The sequence below is a fragment of the Xylocopa sonorina genome, chromosome 6, assembly GCF_050948175.1.
Source record: "Xylocopa sonorina isolate GNS202 chromosome 6, iyXylSono1_principal, whole genome shotgun sequence".
Taxonomy (NCBI): Eukaryota; Metazoa; Arthropoda; class Insecta; order Hymenoptera; family Apidae; genus Xylocopa; species Xylocopa sonorina.
The window spans coordinates 3,650,517-3,677,408 of NC_135198.1; the positions used below are offsets into that span (position 1 = coordinate 3,650,517).

The 26,892-nt window shown below is 39.1% G+C and overlaps 4 protein-coding genes across 5 annotated transcripts; 3 read left to right on the forward strand and 1 right to left on the reverse strand.

The window, feature by feature from the left end:
• Positions 1-4,013: 4,013 nt before the first annotated feature.
• On the forward strand, positions 4,014-4,915 carry LOC143424862 (uncharacterized). The gene is given in 3 exon segments (XM_076897220.1): positions 4,014-4,257; positions 4,340-4,660; positions 4,784-4,915. Coding segments are annotated over 3 exon segments (696 nt in total). The 5' UTR covers position 4,014.
• LOC143424521 (uncharacterized) lies at positions 4,605-11,403 on the reverse strand. 2 transcript variants are annotated; one of them, XM_076896644.1, is made up of 6 exons: positions 11,121-11,402; positions 8,417-8,697; positions 6,718-8,329; positions 6,240-6,351; positions 5,940-6,057; positions 4,605-5,699 (listed from the first exon to the last, which is right to left on the reverse strand). In XM_076896644.1, exons 1-6 carry the CDS (start codon positions 11,209-11,211, stop codon positions 5,511-5,513), a joined length of 2,403 nt encoding a protein of 800 aa, XP_076752759.1. In that variant the 5' UTR covers positions 11,212-11,402; the 3' UTR covers positions 4,605-5,510. The 2 variants fall into 2 exon arrangements, with proteins under 2 accessions (XP_076752759.1, XP_076752758.1); XM_076896643.1 differs by having other exon boundaries at positions 6,718-8,697; positions 11,121-11,403.
• A 3,570-nt stretch (positions 11,404-14,973) lies between these two features.
• LOC143424863 (uncharacterized) lies at positions 14,974-16,841 on the forward strand. The gene is made up of 3 exons (XM_076897222.1): positions 14,974-15,037; positions 15,698-15,880; positions 16,095-16,841. Exons 1-3 carry the CDS (start codon positions 14,974-14,976, stop codon positions 16,757-16,759), a joined length of 912 nt encoding a protein of 303 aa, XP_076753337.1. The 3' UTR covers positions 16,760-16,841.
• Positions 16,842-17,135: 294 nt separating this feature from the next.
• LOC143424308 (uncharacterized) lies at positions 17,136-19,591 on the forward strand. Its single transcript, XM_076896297.1, has 4 exons — positions 17,136-17,453; positions 17,830-18,070; positions 18,543-18,883; positions 19,338-19,591. The coding sequence occupies exons 1-4, from the start codon at positions 17,393-17,395 to the stop codon at positions 19,517-19,519; spliced, it is 825 nt and encodes a 274-aa protein (XP_076752412.1). The 5' UTR covers positions 17,136-17,392; the 3' UTR covers positions 19,520-19,591.
• Positions 19,592-26,892: the final 7,301 nt, after the last annotated feature.

Sequence of the window (26,892 nt, forward strand, 5' to 3'; positions counted from 1 at the left end):
TGATGCAACTCATTTTCGTAGAGTTTGCCATGTAACCTGTTCTTAGAGCTAATTAATATATTGGGGACTGGAAATTTTATTGCTATTATCAAATAAAATTTCCGATATAACTCGAAATTGGTCCAATATACTGCAAAAGTGTAATCGCAGAGTATTTATGTAATTATGGATCTCGAGAAAAATTGTTGATTTCAATTTTTTTAAGTCCAAAGCCGAGTGCTGAAAATAGTTGGAATCGAGCACTTGGGGTATTGAAATTTTACTACTATAAAATTCGTAAAAGTCGTTTAGATAATTTGGAGAATTTTATACGATCGTATGCGGATGTCGCAGAGTCCGAATGAAACAAGTATTCGAACACTTGTATCTAAAAATAAAATTGAGGTCTCGTATATTCCAGCAACAAGAGTCCGAGTTAAATAGAATATAAAACTTCCTCGGATATCTCATGATCGGTTCAGAATATGTTAAGTAGACGCGACACGCGCACGTTTTTCTAGTAGCGAATAGAAACGTGTCACGGTAGAAATTGGCATATAGAATGCACGAATTGTTTCTACGTCAAGACTGAATCAAGCGATCAAGTGACTCAAGTCAAGTGTATACAGAGTGATTCGAGTAACTGGACTAAGTCGTATTCTTCAGTCGAATAACTAGTTGTGAAATATTTTAAGAGCAATTGTTATCAAAAAAGGTACTTAGATGTGTTTTCTTCGATAGATTTTGTATAACAATTTCCTTTTCTTCGCCTCATTATAATTTTAATAACAAAATCCAAGTTTTACAAGTTACGAAGAAATAAATATAATTCATGTCTAAGCTATAAAATGTCTCACAAACTAATAAAAAAAATATATGTGTCACTTCTTCTAACCGCAATCAGTAGAAAAAGATATGACTCGTGTCAGTTGCCTGAATCATCTTCCACAAATTCAGTATTCGAAAGAACTGCCAAACTCTATATCAACCTAAGCTGCCAATTCCGTACTCAGGAGGCCGTGTAATCGAGCGAGAAGAGAGAGAAGAAAAGAAAAGTGTCGGACATTTCTTAAACGATGTGATATGCTTCGCTTGCCACCCTGTTTCGACTGTGTGCCAATCTTCCCCTTTTTGTATTTTTGTATATATTTACACGTACAGTTGTATATGCGTAAACGTTAGGCTCTAAATAGAGGAACACACCCGTCTCGACGAGAGCTCTGTACATAGTTAGGCGACAGTGCGAAAAAGACGATGTAATGTACAAATCGCAGACGTTACGACCATAATAAATCGATTGATACACGATATTTCTTGTCGCCTCCTTCACTGAAAACCTATAAAGACTTGTTTACAGGTATGGCTGTTGCCAACCGAGGTGCTCGAGCGGGCTACATTTGCATACATCAACGAATGAAATGTCAAAGCGCTTCGCGCCATCTGTGGAAAAGAGAAAATCGTGAAATCTAAGAGTAGAACGTTAATTATCCGTACTGATCCAGATAACTGCTCGTTCCAATGGATAAATAATTTTGGTTTTGTATAGAAGACGGTATCTAATAAATATTCGTATCAGAAGCAGTTTTCTTCAGTCTATTCTTGTTTTCCAACATGCTAGCGCAATTACCTGTAACATTTAGATAAAATTAATTATTTTATTTTACTACAGTACTCTGTATAACTATAGTAAATATCATTTAACGCGAAAGTAGATTTTATCACTTTTTAATTATTCTAATATTCGATAACTAGTTATCTAATTTATTTAAGTGAATGGTTTTATAAAGCCTAACTTTGAGACATACTTTCACTGTCTAAAAATATTCCTCCAACAAAAAAGACTTGTGTCTAATTATTCTGCCGCTACACTTTCAAAGTCCATTCAGCAAAATATTTATTATTCACATTCAAATATTATTAATATACGTACGCGTCGTAAAAAAAGAAAGACAAGTATTATCCACTAAAATCCATCGAAACTTTGCAGGCACCCAATACGCGGTGCTGAAATAAAATTTAATTTCACGACACCGAGAAAAAACGAAGAAGCTGTTATCGCGGGTCCGGTTGATTGCCATGTAATGAAACATGGCGCGCGAGCGGTTGCCGCGCGGTGCGTTTCGCGATGGAAGGAGGCGGATTCCATCGAAACAGTTATTTTTGGCGATTGTTCATCGCGGGCCCCGTGGAACCGACTCGAGCGCAGGGGAGATCGCGACAGACAGAAGGAGAGGAGTTTTTGTCTTCTCAGAAATCGTCCATCAAACCGTGAGATATCGTCCCGTAAACGACTCCTGTAATTCGTGCGCCGTGCACCGGGGACAGTCCGGGTGACAAAATTAATGGCGCCACCCTGACGTCTTGTTTAAAATGACAGATGAGTCCGTGTCTAATTTTCCGGTGGCTCCGTTCCTCCTCTGTAATCGGATACATCGCGCTGGATAAACTACGACTTCCAAGGGAATCTATAAATTATGCGTCTGATGTACGCATTTTTCACAATCTCACCCCCTTGCGCTCACGTTTCCACTTCGACTGTTTCGCGTGTCTCTCGTATAATTAGACGAACGCGAAGGAACTCCGCGTTACTTACACATACACGTATAAGAGATTAACGTCGTTTAACGCAACGATGGTTTCTGAATTTGCAAAAATTTCAACATTTTTTCTAATTACACAGTTACATATGTCCCTTGCGCACTTAAGTCTCCCTTGTTTGTTTAATATTCAATAACTCGACAATTCTCTGCTACAATCGTACAAGATTTACGTAACATGATTGTTAGTAATTGGTAGACAATTTACTGGAACGGGTAAACCTTTAATAATTGCACATTCACTTCTACGAATGGTATGCATGGCGCAAGTAAACATCGTCTAACACCACAGACACGTTTCTCCACCCTTGTGTTAATTAATCTAAGGTGTAAATCAAACGAAGGCAGCGATTATGAAGAATCGCCGCGTATTGTTCGCCGCTGTTAAATTTGGATTACTTTCGATCGTAGAGGAACGATTAAAGGGGTAGATGGGGTGCGACGAGGGTTTCAATGAATTTCAATGAGCTTCCGCGACCCCTCGTTTGCACAGGGGCTTAACCAAACGTTAGACGTAAACGAGGGAATTTAAAATTGCTTGAATCCCCGTGTACCATCAGGGGGCCACGCTGGGCCGCGCTGCATTTCAAAGTAGCCATTCTTTACTTTCCGCATGGAAAGAGCAACACAATGTCATTCACGCATTCTGCGCGTCTTTTCAGTTTTTTCAAACGCGACGGGTCCCATTCAGCGCAAATGACTTCGCGCGCTCGCTCGTTTCCTTTTTTATTTTCTAATCTTTTTCGTTTCAATATTTTACGCTGGTGTCTCATATTTATACAGCACATACAACACTTTCTTTTGTATTCTCAACATCACTTTAGAATTTTAATATCAAAATCATACACGCAAGAGGATAATAATGATTCTTTGAAATATGTACTTATCTTTCTTAATCGCAAGTTATTAACAAAAAACTGGTCTGTTTTGCTTAGCAATTTGCATACAATCACCGATATACCCACGCGTCCAAGGAAATTACCCGTTCCATCGAAATGGCCGACGCTAATTTCGATCTAATCTCGGATAATGCTTCAGGAAGCAATTAATATCGCCGATTCCAGCTGGTTCGTTGAGAACGCTCATTTCACAGGTTGATTCCTCGGCTCCTTTTTCTTTACGTTCTGCCAGTCGAATCCACGGAGGTCGTTGTAATTTTCTTACACGTGTACGGTAATCATTGCCATTACCGTACCATACGCATCCTGTCCGCGTACTTATCCCTTCCTTCGGGGCGTTTTCATCGCGGAACATCCAAAGTTTTGCGCAAAAACGGGAAAACAGTGCCAGTGAAGCGAGCAGCTTAACAGACGCCAAATCCACGCGAGGAATATTAAGTACCATTAAGTAATTAAATATAATTGTAACTGTTTGTTTGCATTGCTAACAACCCACAATGAAAAATCGTGGAAGAAGTCTTACTTTTTTCATTTCTCTGATGTTTGCGTCGAGAAATTTGATATCGTGCATGGAAGTCTCTTCGTACGTCACGTTCGATTCCCAGGAAGATGGAGGACAATCGAATAGGAATCTTTTGGAAACTAATGTGGACTTAAGTGAAATCAATGGCGAAATAACGAGAGCAGGTTTACAATTTTCTGAATCATCGATACTTAAATCGAGTAATGGTAATGAATTTGTAGGATCTAGTAAAATGAGAAAGCGCAGTGACTATTCGCTGGTAAGTAACTCGGTTCGTTGGAAGATAAATGAAGAAGAGATGTACTTGAAGTTGAAAATGTAATAATGCAAATGATTTTCAGGACGATTTAACAAAACAGCCAACAGTTATTAATAACATACGAATAATTGTGAACAGAGATGGTACGCAAGAATCTGGCGTGGACGCGTGCAAGAATGGAGTTTGCAACGTCTCCGTGTCATCGAAACGAGACGAGGATGGTAACATCGTGACAGATGTGCATCTCAATTTGTTAACGAAATTAAAAACTATTATCGACGCTACTGATATTCCAATCGTGAATGGGACTCGTGGATTGGAAGACGCGTACACAAATTTGTTCGATGTTCACCGTCTGGACCGCTCGCAACCATCGCTATATTTGCACAGCAATATTCCACAGGTAAAGATAAGCATTTATATAATAAAAAAATAATATTAACAATATTCTATCGTATCCTTTTACTGTGATCAACAAGACTTTGTGTCGTATTTACATTAGCATTCCCCTACTCGTATGTTTCAGATTCAAACTCGTTATCAAGGCGGTGAACCCTGGTACCAAGGTCCACGGACGTTCCAAAGACCACAAATTAGGCCTGTCCTCGTCGACGATAAAATTATGCCACTTTCGAAACCCTAATATAGCGAGGAATAAAAAAAACCAGGAACCGTATTGAGCTTCGATATTTTTGTTGTACATCATGTTCCACAAAATAAAAAATCTGTTACCAGATAACGATACTATATTTAAATATACCTTTCTTACAAAAAAAAATTAAAAGAAGGCAAGAAACATGCATAATAGCTTGTAAAAAAAAAGTTTGGATCTATCTACGTAAATTTATATCAAATTAAATAAGCAAATAGCGTCACGTAGAAAGTAGACAATTACTAGCAGCAGTTCCCTCTGAATATAAAGCTGCCTACAGATTTGCTGTGCTTCCCAACAGGATTGTTAATCATTCTCAGATAATTAGTGCAAGCAGTTGCATCTGCTTCGTACCTTGGGTATTAAGTAGAATGAGTATTTATACGGCTACCATTGAAGTGTATTTAATAGTTGGCAAGCAAATGATTAAAGATCTCATGACTCTAGAATCTTGAGTTACAAGAGAATCCTATTATTCAAAAGGGTACAACTGAGGACTGGAGAGAATCAATTTTGAACCGGTTTCACCACGATACGTAATCATTTTCGATTGAGAAATTGTTTCACGTGCCAATGTAGATCCGATAAAAAGACGTACAGTTTAGTCGCGAACTGTTCGGAAGGTTATTTTTCCATTGTCGTTTACGCCCGTCGTGGAGGACTTGTGAGAAACTGTTTTACCATCCGGGCCAACCGCAGTGTGGGAACTGGAGCTGGAGAACACTCCAAAACTGTTACCAGACGGTGGCGGTAGGTCCTCGGCGAATCTGGATTCGATTCCTGGTGCAACCTGAAAGTTTCAACGTAAATCTTGGTTGGAATATTATTTAATTGAATGAAAAAAGATTTTTAAAAAAATCTCAACACTAAATTATAAGAAAATTAAATTATTAGCTACGATATTACTAAAAACTAAAGTATATTTAAAACAATTTATGTAACACCCTTGTTACTTTAATTTTTACTTATGTAGTGCATTTTGAAAAGTGAAATTTCATTTGAAAATGTCGGATAATAGACTTCATTTTACCGGATTTATTGCACCTGCTTGATGACCACCTCCTGGCCCTAAACTGATGCCGGAGTAAGCTGTGTGTGCACCGGGAATGCCTCCATCAGCAGCTATGCGATTACTTGCTTCAAAAATCCTACGTAATGTATGCACAAATTACTTGAGAAATGTCATCTATGAAGTATGCATCGACATCGCTATTCTTGTACGCGTGGATATCATTATTTACGAAAAGAAACAAATAAGATAGAGGAATTGTAATTTGAACAAAAGATTGCGCATCGAAATTCGTTCGACACGAACTTCCGCTCAACCTACGCTTGCTGTTGCTGTTGCATTTGAGCTTGGAATTGCTTGAACTGCTCCTCCATTTGCTTCTGGAAATCTGGGAACAGGAACAGATTCGGGTCGATCTGGTCGAACGGTTGGTCTGGAAAAAGTAAAACGATAAATATCTGTAATAAGAGAGCCAAAAGAAAATCATCGACGTGCCAGTCTAAAGGCACTGTTCAATGCCCCAATGTAATGTGTTGCATGAAGATTATGAGAAAACGTCACGTTACACTATGTCTCCAAGCAAACTCGCTGTACAAGCATATCCGCGCAATGCAAGCTCTAAAATCGCTGACACTTTATTCTAACCCAACCTAGTTTTTAATCGACGCGAGACGACGTCGCAAACCCTGATCTTAATCTCTCTAAAATCCCTCCTAAATCATCGCAGTGCATGCATCCACCCGATAATCCTCAAAAATGCCACTCCTGACATCGAACTCGCCCTCTTATTGAACATTACCTACTCCGCTGTTAGCAAATCCCCCTGAGAAAGCCACGCTCGGCACGCTGGCCGCATTGGGCATGCTGGCTGTGTTGGGCGCATTGGCCGCGGTGGCCATGTTGGGCACGTTGGGCACGTTGGCCAAGTTCAGCACGCTGTTCGGTTCCGTGGCTCTGTTGGCCAAGTTAACGGGATACAAATTGTCGTTATATCCCCCAGGATAAGCTAACGGTTCGCCACCAGCTCCAGCCGATGCGCTAGCGGAAGCGAAGGACGACGCAGCTCCACCTCCGTTGTTCAATCCCGTCCATGGATAATTATTAGTGTCGTCTGTTATACCGTGGAAGGTAGAGTCACCGTAAGGTAGATTAGGAATATAGGATGGAATTGGAAATTGTGGAATGAAGGAAGGGAAGAAAAACGGGGGGAACATAGGAAAGCTTGAAGTGTCAGGGTTTACAGGAAGCGTTGGGTTCTGCCATGGGGTTGGATTAAATTGCTGCGTGGGATTGTTATTGGGATTTTGAGGCTTATCCTCAGATGGGCCGAAACGAGAGCCGAATGTAGGGATGGCGGGCGCAGAAGTTGGTTTCTTAGGGTTCGATGGCTTCGTTTTAGGCGCAGTCGTTGGTTTAGCTGAATCACTGGGATTCGGTGCGGTGGTTGGACTAGATTTCGCAGGCTTTGGTTTGGGTGTTGTCGACTTGTCATCTGAAGTAGTTGGGCTGTCTGATTCAGGAGTAGTAGATTTCGTGTTTGGATTAGAAGCTTGGTCATCTGGCTTTGTAGTTGGGTTCTGTGGTTTAGAAGACTTCGCGGATGGATCAGAAGTTGGACTGTCTGATTCAGGGGTGGTGGATTTTGTGTTCGGATCAGAAGCTGGATCCTCTGGCTTTGTAGTTGGGTTCTGTGGTTTAGAAGACTTCGCGGATGGATCAGAAGTTGGACTGTCTGATTCAGGGGTGGTGGATTTTGTGTTCGGATCAGAAGCTGGATCCTCTGGCTCTGTAGTCGGGTTCTCTGGTTTGGAAGACTTAGTGGTTGGACTAGAAGTTGGACTGTCTGATTGAAGAGTGGTGGACTTCGCGGTTGGACTAGAAGCTGGATCTTCTGATTTAGAAGTAGTGGGCTCCGTAGTTGGATCAGAAGCCGTGGTTTTTGCTTCAGGTGTAGTGGGTTCGGTAGTTGGATCAGAAGCAGGAGTCTCTCGTTTAACAGATTTAGTAGTTGGGCTAGAAGCTGGCAGTTTGGGGTCTGTAGATTTAGTAGTTGGTTCGGACGCTGAAGTTTCAGGATCTGTAGACTTGGTGCTCGATTCGGACGCTGGAATTTCAGGATCCGTAGACTTGGTGCTCGATTCGGACGCTGGAATTTCAGGATCCGTAGACTTGGTACTTGGTTCAGACGTCGAAATTTCAGGATCCGTAGACTTGGTACTTGGTTCAGACGTTGAAATTTCAGGATCCATAGATTTGGTAGTTGGACTAGCAGTTGGATCCTCTGATTTAGTGGTTTCAGTGGTCGGGTCAGACGTAGGAGTCTCTCTTTTCGACGGCGTGGGTTTAGTAGCTGGACTAGAAGTAGGAGTCTTTGTTTTAGGAGTAGTGGACTCAGTACTGGAAGTAGGAGAGTCTGTTTCAGACATGGTAGGTTCGACAGGTGGACTGGATGATTCTATGGATTCTGGCTTGGGCTTAGTTTCCAACTTCGCCCTAAGAACTGGCAGTGGAGGTACAGGTGCGGTCGTTCGACTTGGTTTCGAATCATCAGCGGTTGTTGAACTGAGATTCGGTGTGGAATCGGTTCTTGGATCTGAGTCAGGCGTCGTGGAGCGTGGTTTCTTCGTCGAGCCACTCTCCGTGCCAGTGGCGGGACTCAGAGTCGACGGTTGTGCAGTGGTGCTGCTTTTAGCAGTGTCCGTATCGCCAGAGTCTCGTTTCGTCCTCGATATCCCAGCAAGATCCACGACAAACGATCTATCGGCTTCTTGCGATCCAGCTTCGTCGATGAAAAGAAAGAAAATAGCATATTTCGTATTTCTAACTGCTCTTACAAGAATAGCGTCACTATTGTCTTTGTAGTCACACACATCTCACTGTTATCGTCAGCATGCTATTCTTTTTTTACAAATCTCAATTGATCGTTTTCAGGAAATTCCTTCACCTGGTTGCATGCATACAGGATAGAGATCTCATTGCGCTAAACACGTTAAACATAAGTGTTAACCTCAGCGTTTCATGTACCTTCGGTTCACAAAGGAATCCAATTATCTGATCGTTAAATCTTCTTTACTTTTATGAGGTACGTGGGAAGGCCAAACACACAATTTCACGTGTAACATAGAGCATGCAAAAGGATTATCTGGGTGGTACTGTCTAGGTAGAATGCACTCATGTAAATGCCAGTTTCTTCACGTAAGAACGGATTTCCCCAATGGCCACGTGGAATGAATGCGCGCAATTGTACAATGGTAATGAAAAATGTTTCAAGGCGTGAACGTGAACAACGAGTACGAAGTAACAGTTAGCCGATCCAAACGAAGTGATTTAAGAAATTTTAAAAATTCTAATTCATTCAAGAACAATTTTATTCTATTATTACGCTCTCATTAACGCATCTCTGCAAATGACTCGAGACTACATGTAGATGTCAAGAGAGAATCATCGCACGAACATTGCGTCACGTTTGTTACGCTTCAACGCCGTAATTGTTGTAATTAATAAGAGATTCCCATTGCGTCGCGACGCAGAGGTCCGAAAGCGACAAGTGCAAGCTTCGAAGGATCGTCGACGCGAGTCAGCTGGAAATTTCAGGACGCGCGCGACGCCGCCGTAAATTCGAAAAGACGCGGAGGCTAGAAAGCGGATGACGCGTCTCTCAGGGCCATTCGCGAGGAAAACTTTCCGAGTCCAATTAAGCCCGCTCCAAAGGTCAGGAAGAAGCGTTGTTCAGCGCGTACAATTTGCTCGAGAGACCGCGGCACGGTTCGCCAGCGGGGAATAAAAGCGAGCCGAGTCGAAAGAAAGTAAGCGTGCAAGCATCTGCGCGAGGGTCAAGGTCGGTCTCGAAACGAGGTCATGGTTCGCGAGGGAATTATCTTCCCGCGATGACACCCAGCGTTCGCGTACCAACAGAAAAATCGATGCATCGCGCGGACAGCTATTTAAGTTACGTACGTGTGTGCACGCGGTTATCGATTATCGATATTATTGCGGCTGGAAAATCTTCCGTTCGCGACTTGATGCACGCGAACGTGCATGGTCAGAGAAACTCATTGGACGGACGAACGATTTTTTAAATTCTTTGTTATTAATTCCGCGGAGATTAAATGGCAGTCGGTTGTTGAAAATACTCTTGGTATCGTGTATAATACGAATCGAAGAAAAAGTTGATAAGAGATAACCAGTTAATAAAAGCGATGCTTACTTTTTGCACTTCTCGCGATTTATGCTGGTTTATCTTACTCGGCAAAAGCGTTCCTTTTCGACGATATAAATTTAATTTGTCGATGGAAATTCACCTATGAAGCGTGCAAAATAATTGATCACGCTCGTCGCGTCCATTCGCAGCACTTCGAAGCCACTTTTCATACGACTGAAATAAACAATGTACATTATGCCGCTCGTAGTTACATAAAAGACATAATAGCTTTTTAATTAGCTGACAGGAGGCACTTGGCATTATTGATGAATCGATCGCCGCGCGGGGCACGTTTACAGACTGAATCGACACGGCTCCTTTACAGACCGACAGAAACCCGATTTCATCCACGGCGTAAAGTCTCATAAATAACTTGGCAATAACCTGTTTCTCGGTATCGAGGATCCTGAGTATCCTCGCGAACAACCCGCACACATCTTCGAGATGTACAACAGACGTCGCAACGTCCGCGATTCTACGACAGCCGAAAATTTATTGACATTACTAACACGGACACTCGACATCTTTCGCAATTACCCTGAAATTTCCGTATTTGACATCGTGACGCCGCTTTAAATACACACGAGGCGTTGCGCAACGATCAATTATCGAATTTTACACGATCGCCGTCCGATGGCACCTAGAGGACGCTTCGAAGCACGCACCTAATGGACCCCTCGTACGTACGCGAGAAAGAGAGGCTGTCGATCGAAAATTTTAATTGCAGACGAGAGATGACGAGAAGTGTCGTATCGGTGCGTGTCACGATTATATTTAACTCCTTACAGCGGCTGGCGGGGTCGTCGAAATGTTGTTATACAGGTGTGCAAGCGCGCGAACTTGAACAGTCTGGATGGAAGGGCAAGGGGCGACGGTCCGTGCAAAGTCGTGCATTAACAGAGAGGAATGCGACACTTTTTTTTTTGCGATCTCGAACCCGTGTCGAAGCACTGTGCGGATAGAGCGGATGTCCGCAGCGTTCTTACTCAATGGTTACTCACTTCTGCGCAGTCTGTACGGCGGTGGCCGCGGTACCGCGAGCGATCCTGCGACGCCGACTAATACCAGCACTGCCAACAGTCGGGTATCCATTGTCGTGCGCGGTTGTGTCGCGAACTGGGGATACGATACGCGTAAAAGGGTCTGTTGTTGTTGTACTTTCGGTCACTGGTGAACACGGAAATCCGTATCGATCTCGACGTCGTCACGGCTTGCGGGAGAATGACTGAGTGAATCGGTGTCCGCGTCCTCTTATATAGCGTTCGACCGCGTCAACTACCTTGCCTCGCCTGTTTACAGTGTGCTCTTGGCAGACGCTCGAAATTGTTGTGGGAAATTGTTAATCACGTTTTCGCCCAAGATTGATAATTGATAAACGCTTTGCTTGGTAGTTTACGAAGCTTGCGAGAGGATCGAGGCTCATCTAGTCGGACCTCTGACGAAGGCTATCGCGGGTACTATTTTTTTGGCTGTCACGCATAGGTGTGAAAGCAGGAAACATTCTTGATTAATTTAGTATTTTGTTGATGACGGTATTTCTTCTGGTTCTTCCTCTAGCTCTGTTTGTAAGGTTATAGTGTATTTTTGAAAATGATATTATTTATATGAGAGAGCTTTTTTTTGTGTATAATTTTGTGATAATGTATTACAATGGAAAATTGTTATTTTCTTTTATAATTTTTGTGAAAAGAAGTATCCTGAAACGAAAAATTTGTTAGTTTGTAGTATTAATATAATAATCATAATATAATAAAAATAATAAAAATAATATAATAAATAATAAAATAATAAAAAATAATATAAATAATTAATATAAATTATATTAATATAAATATAAATAATATAATTAATAATATAAATAAAAAATAATATAATAAAAAATAATATAATATATATATAATAATATAATAATAATAATATAATAATAAATTTTGTAGCATTAACAAAATTTGGGTTGATTTAAAGGGACAATTTCTTTCAGTAATAGATATTAAAGGAATATTTATTTAAATTAGGGAGAGTGGAAGAGTGATTTAAAGTTATTTTTCTACAATGGTAGAAAAATATTAAATATTTTCCTTCTTTGTTCTAATCTTGTTATTACGAACAAAGTAAACAATCGAGATTTTCTAGAAAATAGATAATTTTATTTCATAGGAAGCGTATCAATGTTCAACTTAAATAATTTGTTGAAAAACCCTTTTCGATTCTAATAAATTACTTGACATTAAATAATATATGACAATAAATTTAGAATACATAATGTATTATAATACATAAAGCAATAAATAAAATATTAAATGCAATGTACGTTCTCGCCTACTTTATCATTCATTATCACGTTAACCATTGAGAAAACATGTTTCGCGTGCACTTTTCCAAGTGTTCCTGGCATAATCAACATAATTTCAAACTGCAGCGAATCAACGTCACAATTAAATGTCCACGTTTTCGAAAGTGTGAATCGGAATGAATTATGAAAACAATCCAAGATATGTATCGTCTCTCGATTCTCTTTTTCCTGTCGATGGTGAAAAACTGCGTTACTCATAAATAATAATCGATACACCGAATCGTAATCGCCTCGTACATCCTGTTGGTGCAACACAATCGATCAAGGATAATCGAGGTTGTGCGCGTCTGCTCATATTTCTTCTCTTCCTCGTTTCCATTCTATAAACACGCGAAATTATGCAGCAAAAAAAAAAAAAAAGAAAAATGAATGAACGAACGAGCGCGTCAAACGTTCGCGCGAACGATTCCGATGGAAACGAACCGAACGATCGCGGATTAACAACGCGATGGCTAATTGTGCGGTTCGTTGATTGTCAGGTAAGCGAGCATCAAATTGGTACCTTCCGCCCGACTTTCGTGGAATCAATTGTTAACAATTATGCGGTTCCTTTGGAAAAATTGGAAAAACAAACACATGGCGAAGTATCATGCTATAATAATTATCAGTTAGGTGTCCATGGATCAATCGGAACCATTTTATTGGTCATCCTGGAAGATAATGTCTTCGAATGACCCGGGTAATTGACGAGAATAATGTATTATGTAATTTAAAAAATTATGTTCCACAGATTTGTATGAAAGAATCCTGTTCGAGTCGCGAATAAATAATTTGCATTCGTATGATATATAGGTGGTTCAAAATCATAACGCAGTTTGAAAAAGAATAGGAGAAATAACAAAGTTAAAGTATACTTGAATAAAAATATAATATATAAATAATATAAAAAGTTTATATTCGAATTAAAAAAATAATTCAATATGGTTCTCGTGAACTATTTGAAAAGAATACTGTACACACAGGCGTTTGAAGTGGTGCTGATTGGTTCAAAGTTCTTTAATTTGCTGATCAACAATTTATACGAGATAACGGGAAGAGGCGATATTTTCTCGTCACTAATAAAACTAATATTACAAAAACTATGCTTAATAACCGTGTAAATCAAAGATGACAGTTTCCAGTTACATAAAGTATATTCCACTCATTTGGATGTCCCCAAAAATGTGATGTAACGTGTCCAACGTAGAACCATTACGAATAAAATCACAACATGCTTCATTCATAATTACTCCAAAGCCCAGTTACGCTTCCTGGAACGACAAGTTCACAGTTAATGAACCACAACAACGTCGAGATCTGCGAGCGTCCCATCCACGGCCATTCGAATTTCAAACGCAGCAGATTTACGTAAAACGAATTATCACTTTCTTGCTAGATTCCCTCTGTGCGATCGTCTGACGCCGCCGGGGAAATACCCAATCGCGAAAGTTGATTACCTTCTGCGCGTTAATTTCCAGACACTTCGGCCACTGGGCTGGCTCCCTTTTACAGAGGTATACATCATACTCGAAGGCGAAGTACATCTACCTGCCGCTTAAGTTCAATGTCGATACCAGCGGAGTTTGCCTTTGGGTCGATGAATCATCGAACAAACCGCGTTCGCGCGTTCATTGTTCAACGCGATTTATGTAACGATAATTGCGAACCGTCCAAGTCCTCGAGGGGCTGATTGCCCATCGTTCGGATTTAGGATCGTTCCAAGGATGCTTGGTTGTAAATTTTTATGAAAAACATGGTATATCGTATCGTTGTTAAGGGACGAGAAATGTTTCGTCGTCATTTCTGAAAATATGCCCAATGACTCATCGATTTCTCTTCATCAATTTTTATTTAAATAGTCAGATAGGACGAACATTATTTTCATTATTTTTCTTCATTTAATCGTGCGACGCACATGTTGAAATTCAGAATATATTTAATTAAAAATGTATCATGGATATTTAAAAATGATTGAAGCCACGTTCAAACGCGTACACGCAAATTTTTAATTAAATATACACTACGCCAAAAAGTATTTAATTTTGAGGTATATTCACGCATACCCACAATTCATTTATCGAACACGTTGCATCCTTAAAGAAAAATCGATGCAAACGCAGCGTTAAGTAAATGCTTCTTAAAGTAAAAGAGATTCCAAAATGGACAGATATGCCTGTCTACCTGCGTTCAGAGCCGTCCATTCCCGCAGTACCTGGCAGATACAGGGATCCTTCAGTATCGTGTTTAGGATTATCGTTGTACCCTCTGAATACTTTTACTGGGCCATGAAAAACCCGTAGAGAAAACAATTTATCCCTGGTAGAATATTCTAGAGTTCTCTGGGGATAAGATTCTCTGGAAATTCTTGTTAAAATGGGTCCCTAACGGTTTGCCTGTCGTTGGGCCCGACGAGGTCCACAGATGGGTATATAAGTAGAAACTGGTCGAAGGGCGAGCTCAGTAAGGGTTCGATTTTCGAAGCGGCGTCGTTACGGATCAGTGCTAACCAATTTCTATAGATCATGTTAAAAGCAATCGTTGTGGTATTCGCGGTAGCGTTAGTCTTCCAATATGGCAACGTCAAAGGTAAATCGTGTTCCCATTTCTTTGTTGTTTCTTTTTAGAAATAATGTGTAACTCAATTGGGAATCTTTGTGCGTGCGATGTAATAGGTTTTGTCGTGTGTACGGCACGGGAAATCATTTTCGGATTTCGAATTGCGACGCTGTTGATATTCTAGGAACGGATACGATGTAATTAATAATGGTTAAGTGCACCTGTAGGTACTTAAATAACGAGCAGCGTGAATCATTCGTTTAATCGACTAAAAATCTAGAAATGCATTTAATCGGTAGACGCGGTATCGATTATCGTATGATTTACTGGATATTCCTGTGATCGAACGCTACGATACGTTCGGACGTTCGACAGTTCTTGGATATTCGATGACGTAGAGTTGCGCGAGGAAAAATGTGATTCAACGGTTTTTAAATATTTCTGTATTATATGAAAAATATGTGCACTTAGAATATCGTTTGAATCCGACTGAAAATGCTCGATCTACGGATATGACTGTGGTTATCTATGGGAAATCGCAAAAGTCTGTACACGCTAGTTTTTCGAGCACTTTGGTGAAACAAAAATTTCGTGAACATTCATAAATATATTTTGCGCTTTTTAGATAAGTTAACAAGTCTATAATAATCGTATTTAAATTATAGTGATACCGTGTATTTACTTTCGCAGGAAGCCCCCTCTCGAATTACGAAAAATCGATTGGAACTGAAACGCGTCGATACCTGAGGACATATCCGTCATCGTTTTCAGGAACCAGGTTATCCAACAGTCTGAACATCTTGCAGAAGAAAATTAGCGCCCTCGAGAAGTATCAAAAGGAAATTCTTGAATTGGTGAAGCTGCTAACCACAGGTAAATATGTGCATTAAACGATCCTCCAAAATTAAAGTATCGACTTAGAAAAGGCAAAATCCTCGATTTATCTCTAGCATTAAATCATCTATTATGAATTTGAGAATAAAAAAAGTAATCCCCTTAACAAATGGCATAATCTATTAAACTACACGTATTTATACTGTAATTATAATACACTCATGCTATTATTATGTCATAAACCCCAAAACAGCAAACAAATCAACACCCTGCCACGACGAATCCAGTTCAACGCAACCGCTGCACGAACCAGAACCACATATTAGTTTCGAGAATGTGAAAAAGGGGAAAGTGAAGCCAGCAGTTAGTCATACAGTGGACGACAACAAAACAGGAAATCTGGTCGAGGACACAAAGAAAGACCAGGCACAAAGCAACCCCGCGACGGTAAAAAGCGAGGGTCCGAGGGCGACTGCGCCCTCTACGGACGTTGCTGATGATGAGTCTGCGCCACAAACGGGGGTGAACGAAGAGGAAACCTCGAAGCAGTCGAAAACCGACGATGCGCGGACAAACGCGGCTGTCAGTGAAAACGAGCAGGAAAATACGACCAGCGAGAAGAACGAGAACGGTGAATCGAGCGACGAGTCTAAAAGGACGGAGAACTCGGACGTGGTGGGAGAAGTTGGCGAGCCGCAAGTCGATCGATCCACGGAGTCAAGTCAGAAGCTTGGAAACCCCGACAACGTCACCGTTCAAAGCATTCTGACGGCGGTTCCGCAAACCAACGAGGAAAATGGTGTTGCAGCGGACAACATGGACTCGACGACGTTGGCAAATCGCGATAACAATGGAGTCGATACGGTTGCTTCATTAGAGACGCTTTCGAACGGCGAGCATGCGAATGCAGAACCGTAGCTGCGACTCGTTTGTGATTCTGTTAGGATGTAGGTTTCTGTATGCGTACAATTGGGTTCAGTGAGTGAACAGTGGCTCGAGAGGCTATCGTTTATACGTGGTTGGCACGATTTTTCGAATTCCGTTTTCTGTGCTCGATTTGGAAAGACTGTTGAATACTATTTTAATAAACTGATATGTCATATTTTCAGCAGTATCATTTTTATTTATTAAAACATTGTATTTCCTTATGTCACTTCCTTTTGTTTCCTAGTTTATTTTAAATAATCTCGCGTGTAGGTTAGACATTATTTTAAGTCTACCATTTAAGTAACGGAAGATTGAAAAAAAAACTATAATTTGCGAAACGATCTTTGGAAGTTCTTGGAAGACTAATGAAGACTTAAGATACAAATCAGCACCGAATAGACACGTTTTCGTTCGCGAATCTGAATTGTAAATCGAATTCGGAACTCTTTCTGGATAATCCCATTTCTCTTGGCGTGTACGAGTCACCGCACGATTGTAACTCTATTCGTCGAAGAGTATTACGTGGGTGGACACGCGGTGAATGCCAATAAGGACTCTAAGGTCGTTCATACTTATTGAAAAAGGGCGGAGAGCAGTCCAGCACGAGCCAGAACGCCTTTAGAGATGGCCAGGAGCATCTTTCGTACCGTGCTGCTGTGTGTCGCGTTGTTCGTCGTGTGGGCAGGTAAAAATAATAACCGCAGGCTAAAAATGTACACAACGCGCGACTCATACGCGAAGTCTTTCGTAAACGTAACAATCAGTCCGCGATTTTTCGAAAAGTGTCAATATATAACAAAAGTGTGAAGTGAATTCGTATCGTAAAAAAAAATAAAACAAATTATTCATAATTAGAACCGTGTTCCAATTATTATTCACGTTACTGGTGTGTGTGTTGGTACATTAGCCGAAGCGTTTCACTAAAATTTCTATAGAAACGTCGCACTTGCTCGATAGGGGTAGCTAATGGTTGTACGATGATGGCAATTCGAAAAAAATGGCGGTACTCTCCGCGATGCTTAACGAGACGAAACGAATCGCTGGTGTGTCCTGTTTCGCAGATGATCGCGTTCTTCTCACAGAGGAAGACGAACGACGATGGAACACGCCACCGGAGCTAATACCAGAGCAGGTCATGACGATGCACGACGTCAAAAATGGACGATCGTTCTCGATCCCTATCACCACGAATATCAACGTGAACGCGGGAAGTGCCGCGCACTCGTTGGGCTTTCAAGTTGGGCCCGAGGGCATCAGCTACTCCGAGAGCAACAGCTTCAATCATCCTCATCAAATGAACGGGTTAGTTCTCGAATCCATAAATTCGTTGACATTAAAATATGTAAGTTGATACAAATTTTGTTGAACGCGAAATTACAATTCTGGGGGACAGTGAATAATAATCAAATTGCTAATCCAACACTGATCTACATATACTATTTTTCTTTGATAATGAAAGTTACTTTACTAACAACAACAACTGGTTTTGGTTGCTAATTCAATGTAAATTAAATCACACTAAGAATGCGATAATTATATTTTAAATACGTCTCGTCAAGTATTCAAGGTGTTTTAAACACTTTCATAGGATCCTTTGAACATTCTGCACACGCATTCTGAATGTCTTCCATTATAAGACAGGATATCTTAAAAACGTCTTTCGACACCTACTTCAGGACCTCTTAAAGACATCCATCTTAGTCCTTCAATTTTTTAACGCTTTTAGTGTGTTCGTTCGAGACATTCGTCATAACTGGTGTGCAACTATTTTCAGAGGCTTTTCACAGAGCCAGTCGGTGTCATTCGCGGCAGGATTGACAGGAATCGCTGGTGCTGCATCCGGGGCTACCAGTCAGCGTCATCCCATATATGGTAATCAGGGGAACGTCAACAGCCAGGCACTCAGTTTCGGCAGTGCAGCTGCTTCTTCCTCGGGAAGCGTCCAAAATGGACACGCCAGCACCATCGCCGCGTCTGCGATCGGTTCTGCGCATTCTTCCGCCTCGACAGCGGCAGGCGCTGTCCAATTCCCTCAAGCGATGACCATTCGATTCCCCGGGCAAAGTCAAAATCGACCAGTCTGGACCAATATTCGTCCCAATCACAATAACAATGGTATTTATATGTCCTATAATTATCATAATCGCGTTAATTATCCTTCGTTAAGTAAATATCGTGTAGGCAGAGATTGTTTTGAAGGAAAACATTTGCTACATCGAGTAATCAGTAATCTCAGTGCAATTAAAAATTGCTATTCACAAATGGTTGCACAGTGATTAAATCTACAAGTATAATATCGTAATATTACGTATGAAAATTATTACGTAGGCATGTGGTAATTGCGAATTAGTACCGTTTCAAGTTTTTTTTGTCCGTATGGTTAATAACTTTGCGCGATAATTTCTAGATAATTGCCATGAGTAATAAATACAAATTTTCAAAAGTAACGCGTTGATACGCTTTGCGCTGATTAATTATTAAACTGTACTTTTTTATAATCTTTCCACAATAATTATGAGTTGTAATGTTAACAGTACTCGTAATGTGATTAACTATAATTTTTTTTTAGTTCAAAATCCAATGCGTACGCCAAAATTGGAGATCGAAGTGAGACCGAATCGCGAGCAAAATCGCAAACCAATGTTGCACATATCAGCGCACGAATCAACATGGAACAGCAGGCAGCCGAAAATTCATATACACAAGTGGCAACCTAATCATAGAGGATATTACGACGACGAAGAGACGTAAACGAGTTCGTAGAAATAAGTCTGACTTTAGCGATTTTATTTATACTTTAATTACTGTTCGTAGTATTATAAAAAATTAGAATAGATTACTATAAGATGAATGGCAATTTCATCCATTATATGTATAAGTGACACAAGATGAAATAAGAGTGTAGAAAATGTTAATCCTCTACGAACAATGTACAAATTACGATTCTAACTAATGCAAAGTAATTAGAATTAATCGCGGGGTCAATTACAACTGGATGTCAATGCATGAAGCGTTCTTCTTTGCACGTATGTCACCTCGACAAAAACTTAATTCCGCGTGAACGACAAGTAGGTGAAGGATAACCAAACATTTCGAAGGCCAAGGTGTGGCATTGAACTCTCAGCGTGACATCTCTAGAATTGCTAACTATCATCGTAACGCAAACACCCAAGGAATACGATAGAGTGTAACAGGTTATGATAATGCTTCATTTTAACATTCGATCAAAATTGATTTGTTTTTCGATATTTGTATTCGGAGGACATGGCGTCGTAGGAGATATTCTTATTTTACCATTTTTTTTAATAATAAATGGTATATCCAATAATTAATCATTCAAATAAATTTTTTACTGCTTCACAGAACCAAAAAATTTCAGCGTAAAATTGATCTATAAAGATCTCCAGAAATCTCATGCGATTTTACAAACTACTGGATGAAATGTAATTCCAAAATTCTACGCTCTAAATCAGTGAGGGTAAAACAAAACTAAAACTCGAAACAGGTGGAGTAATAAAAACTTAATCTTATCTCAGTAGGCAAAATTAGTAAATTACGAGAACTTTGATCTCCTATTTAGAGAATTATTCTTACACTTGAAGGACACCAAATTTCCCAGAAACTTCTTCATTCATTAAGCTTTCTGATGATATAATCAGTTTCTTATTCCACCGCACGGAAGCAAAGAAATTTTGTACGAAATGGTAAAAACTGTAGGTGAACTGTATATGCGTTTATAGCACTCCAAGGGTTAAATTCATTTTTAGCTCTAAACGCGGCTTTCCACAGAAAATTTGTAACGACTAATTGTACTAAATGGAAATAGAAGATGTTGCAAAGCCGCAGTATCCGTATTTCTAAATATTATTCAATGAAAAAATTCCTTAATTTTCATTGAAACAAAAGAATAAGATAAATTGTAATTCCCGCTTTAGACGTAAGAAAGAGAAAGATATAAGAAGGAGCGAGACAGATGCTACGAATCCTGCTCTGGAACCCCTGGCGCCATCTCTGCAAAAAGTGCTCAAACTAGTCGCACACAATTATCGACAGTGAAGTAAACTACTGAGAACAACTAGTGTCATCTCTACAGGAAGTACTGAAACTAATGCTCTTCTAGTTTCAGGACTTTTTCAGGAGATAGTACTAGTGCTTCAGCAGTTTACTTTGCTGTCGATAACGCTGTGCGACCAGTTTGAGCACTTTTTGCAGAAGTGACGCCAGGGGTTCAGAGTAAGGTAGGTAAAATCTGTCTCACACTTTCTTACAGCTTCCTTATATCTCTTTCTCTTTCTTACCGCGAAAGCGGGAGTTATAATTTGTCTTACACCTTCCACACATAGTTCACATGCACTTTTCACCATTTCACAAAAAATTTCTTTGCCTCCGTACGGCACCATAAAAAACTAATTATGTCATTAGAAAGCTTAGTGAATGAAGAATGTCTTGTAAAATTTGCTGTCCTCCACGTCTAAATATAATTACTTAAATAGGAGATCAAAGTTTTCGTAATTTAAAAATTTTGTTTCCAGAGATAAGTTTAAACTTTTATTACTCCACTTGTTTTCGAGTTTCAAAGTGAAATAAGGACTATAATAATAACAAATTTATTGCTCTTTTCAATATTGCTTGTCCTTGTCGTGTAGGACTTACGGTTTGGAAAATGCAGTCAATAATATGAGTGAAACTGCTGTTTCTCTAAGGAAAACAAAAATCCCAATTTTCTCTGTCATTTTTGCAAATCGAACCCAGGTTTATATAAACTTTTTTGTTGCGTTTGAGGTGTAGTACCATCTGTAAAAATTTGACACGCGAGTAGTGAATCACCCCGTATACATGTATGCAGAAAGATGATTTCCTTGTCATTTAAGAACGAGGTAACCTTTCTAGTGATAGCTTTTTAATGTGATTTCCGGAATCTACGAGAATAGCGAATGACGTACGGAGGGGATAATGATCACGCCGTACAGAAAGAGAAAAATGATGATTGTTATCGCACATTAGATAGATGCTTCCCCGACAGGTTTCAATCTGACAGCTTTATGAATCACTCGTCTTTTTGAATAATAACATGCTTATGTTTACGAATACCTTCTTCAGAAGCATAGAATCGCGAGGCGATAGAAATATCAAGGAAATAGTAATGTGCAGTAGGTATTACGCCAACTCTGTATAAGAGCATGTGCACTTTATCAATATGGATATCCGTATTGCAACACCGTCCTTTACAATTTTCTAATGAAAATTTTTATCATTTCTACAACAACACGCATCACGAAGATTAACAAACAAATGATCAATATACAAATCCGCGATGTACATTTAAATACAAACAATTTGTACAGAAATTGTACAGAAAATTAATTATCCCTCTTTGTGATCAATGAAAGAAATGAGGGATTTATTTTTCTTATGTTTTGTAATTATTTCAATAGTTATCGCTCGTGGAATGATCTTAAACAAATTTTACACGTAGCAGAAGATCGTTTCCTTCGAATCCCGTCATATTCGTTGTTCCAAGTCATCTAATAAAGGACATGACTCAGGTATTCGTAGCGTTTCGTATCTCCTTGGAGATTTTACGATATCCACTAAAGACAGAACTTCGAATGTATACCTTTTTTAATAACGCAATATTAGATACAATATTAGTCCTTTCTGAGAACTTACTGACTAAAAATACTGGCACATCACTGTAGCAGCACTCGTTTGCCATTATTAAAATGAAATGTAGAAATTAAGAAGAAAAACCGCGCCATTAAAAATTTGCGTAATCACTGTGTATATTAATATTTTACACAGTAACCACAGCTGAAAGTGTACAGAAATTTTATCTCCCTGAATTATAAAAAATATCTCTTTTAAGAGAAAATGATAAGAAATACTTATTTCAAGCTTTGAAACGCAAACATACACATTTTTAAAACTTTACCACTTATTTCTCAGTGTTTACTACACGTATTTAAATTATGCACTTCTTCCATAAATAATTCCAGTATGGATAATTGAAAATACTTTACGAACAGTTTACTCTGAGGACTGTTTGCATAATATTTTTACATTAAATTATTTCCAACCATGAAAATTCCTTTCATCCTCGCGATGTACGTAACATAATAATTATTGGTTTCTTTTTTTTATATTAAACGATTCGTCTTTTGTTGCCAATCATAATTCGCTACGACGAAACAGCGGTGGAGAATTCCCCACCGTGAACGAAACTCCTAATCCGCCATTCTAAATAATCGCCTATCGTTGCATTATCAATGTCGGTGAACAATTAAAACAGTAAACTCTTCTTCGAGTTCAGATTCCGGGAACTTCGATTCCACAAAACGAATCCACACACATATCATTTTTCTTTGCATTACATTTAGTAAAATTAACGAGAAATACGAACGGAACAGCGTGCGAACGCATTCATATTGCAACGGTGTGAAGTTACATTAACCACTGCCTTGTTTCTTCTGATCATTATCGTACATTGGTATTCTGTAATAAAAAAAAATTACAATGGAAAATAAAATACGAACAGGCTATATTTAGTAGACGAAATGAATGTTTGATAATATTGTTACAGAGAATTAAACCAGTTCGAACGTAAATCTGAATTTAAAATGCGCTCTGCTCGTTTGCATAGTATGCCATTCATCTTTGCCTCGCACATTAATTACTCTTGTATTCATGCTGAAAACTTATCATCTTTTTTCACTTATCTCGTTTAATTTTCACTCATTTCTCACGCTGAACTCTGGTAGGGTTAAGAATGCATCTCGTTTATTTGATAGTTCACCTCGTTTTACACACGATATTAATTGATTTACGTGTGCCGTTAAGAAAGTTGTTATAAGGACTGAAATCGACCATTGATTCACTTTCTCACACGAACGCAAAATTCGTGCGGACGAGCATTTTTTCCCCCTTGAATTTACGTCAGCGAATGATTTATGGGATATGTGGAAGAAAACATCCGCGAGGTATCACCGGAAAAATACAAATTAAGTACTATACTTACGTGAGTCATAGCATATTCATGAGATAACCTCAGTTCCTATCAATTGCAAAATAGTGAAATAATCTGCGATTAATTTCATTCAAGTAGCACACGAAGACGTTAATCAACCTCCATTAAAATTTGTTTACGTTCGGAAATGTCGTTCTATTAAATAACAACGAGATGCAAACAGGGTTACGCGTAATGTTTCTACTGCGAGAGAATGATTGTGCAATTGAGAGGGTGACTGAAGGGTTGGATTGTGAATCGAGGGTTTTCTCACGATATTCGATAGCAGGAAGTTCTTAGCACACTCTTCATTTTTAGTCAGTACCCCAAGTATTATTTACAAAGGAATTTTTTGGAATCACTGACGCACGACACTCAAAATATTCCAATTTCACGGCTGTGTCGATCTCTACCTTCGAATCGACGATATCGCGTCTCTTTTATGTCCACACTGAGACTGCACGACTCCGTCAATTATAATACTTAGCGATAGGACGCAAAATTTTGATCGGACGATATTTACACGAGAAAAATTCCCCAAAATTTGTCGAGGTTGCAGTTCAAACAGAAACTCCACTAACAAATTGCACAATGATTTATAACCTACGAGACTTGCTCCAACTTAAGTATTCTCGAACAATTTGAAGAATTTTCCATATCGATTGAATAGTTTCTTTAATTGTCCAACTTTTTCAGACACACAAAGCTATATTATACTTCAGTGATAGTAAACGTGACGATATAAAAATTGGCGAAACATTTCTGGTAGCTTTCAACGAACGTGTGTACCCCTTTCGATCAGTGCGCGAAATGTGATCATCGAATTCCACGCTATTCATAGATCGGATCTGCAACTATAGGCCAAGGTTACGGGGGATTAAAATTCTGAAACAATCAGCAGGAAGAACAGGATGAGGTGGCTTGTCAGATCGCTTCTAGATTTATACGTACAATTTGTACGAATCACACGAACCAAGTGATCTCACTGGCTCGCTTTAAGAATCTCCGTGAATTATCCGAGCAGATGGAGCCTACGTGGGTCAAACAGAACCGCAGCTGCGGATCCGTGGAACAGTTTTCCTGGTACGTCTAATTATCCCCGTTGGATGAAAACAAATTGCACTGTTAATAGCCTATCGTTCAGGGTGGGAACGATATTTTTTTGTCCCGTTTTTCTGGGATATTATGCAACTTACAGGAATCGCATCGTATTCATTATCTACTAGTCACTATTGTGCGGTTCTCTTGAATGTATTTATTTTTTTTTTTTTTTAATACCGTGATTACTTTCTATCGCTGGCTGGGAACATTTTCAAACGAATTTCTTACATGACTATTATCGTTTCATGTAATTAGTATAATTACTCGATGCTATAGTTACACGATGAAATTTTGAAAAACAAAATATATTTCAAGTTAATCTTACAAAGATATATTTCTACGAATTAATTTAGTGCTTTATCGATTTTTACTTATTCCATATTTTGTGCTCTGCTGTTTTATATATTATTCGCTCTTTTAGTTTTTCATCTTGTTTTTTATTCATTTCACCAAGAATTTCAGCCCAACAGCATTATTTATATCGCATCGCAAGAATACCGTTTATTTTTAAAAGTCGACGAGCACTAGCAGAGGCTGGAACATGTCTCTCAAACTGCAGAATTTGTTAACTGTACCACGATCGCAAAGAAGAACTGGATCGTGACTGTAAATCTATGATAATACGAGAGATTGTCGCGATACAGAAAAAGGACAGCGACGTTTCAGACATCAATCGATCGTAACATTATTATTAATAGATTCGTGCAATGGATTTTGGTGACTCATTTCCGTCGCTCCGTTCTTTCTTTCTCCCCAACCCCTCCACCTTTTAAACTTATTTATTGTCTTCCCCTGCTGTTTAACAAACGGGTGATTGACGTATTCTAAGTGCATAAAATTAAAGCCACACAATCGTCCGTCATGTATCGACAGCATTCTAATTCGCGGAACGCATCCTGATACCGAGTAGTTGCATACCTAATGATAATAATTATGAGTCACGGCAATCGAATCCTCTTGAATCCTTTCATTCATACGTGACGAATTTATGATTGAATTTGTGACAGCTAATTATTCTGTTTTCGTCACGCCTCGTTATTCTATTTCAATAGCTGACCACTTGTGCCAGCAAGAGGTACTTTCTTGTGAAATGGATTTGCTTTCCAGAGAATTATAATGCAACACTAATTTACTTGAACATTCTACATTTTTTATTTTTGAGGAACTTTTCGCAATATACAGTTGCTACTGTATTTAGAATTGCCAAGATTGTATTTGACTGTAATTAGAAGAATTATTTAAAAATTGTATATATGTAAGAAATATGCATTCTGAAATACCGTTGGAGAAGCAATGAATAATTTATAAAACAAGTAAAAATGTTAGTTTTCATATTGATATTTAAATTCTTGATAGTATTGCATTAAACCGGAATTTATACGAAAAGTAAATATATTCACTTCAACCTTGAGCAGCGAAATAAAGTGCAACAATTACGAGCAATTCAGAAATAGATGCGGTTAGTAAGTAGCGTTGTAAATACATATGCATGTACTGCAATAAACTCGTGCATCATAATTCTGTATTATTTTCCGAGAAAAATTCTTTCCATCGTTCTTCAATTACGATTTCAAGAGTGCAGTTGCAGGATTATTTTCAACAATACTGTTTAATACTTTATAATCGATTAATTAATGCACATATGGAACTATGCAATTATCGAATATGAACTGTCACCCTACCTTAATTACGATCGTAACAATTTGATTTGAAATTATCATTTTCACGATCATTATTAATTATCGAACGACTGATTACTTTATTCGCACTGTAATCAATCTAAGTCACCGTCGTAAGTAACCACTCGCGCGTACAGTCGATGCAAGGCAACTACATTTAAAAAAACTATATCCAACACGTAATAGCCGTGAAATCGTACAAGAACAGAAAAGACAGGAATCAATCTCTATGAAAAATAACTGTTCGACTAATAAGCGGTTAATTTCATTCGCACACGATTGACACCTACATCGATTCCATGGCTTCTAAACATTGCTAAAAAAAAAAGCATCGATACACG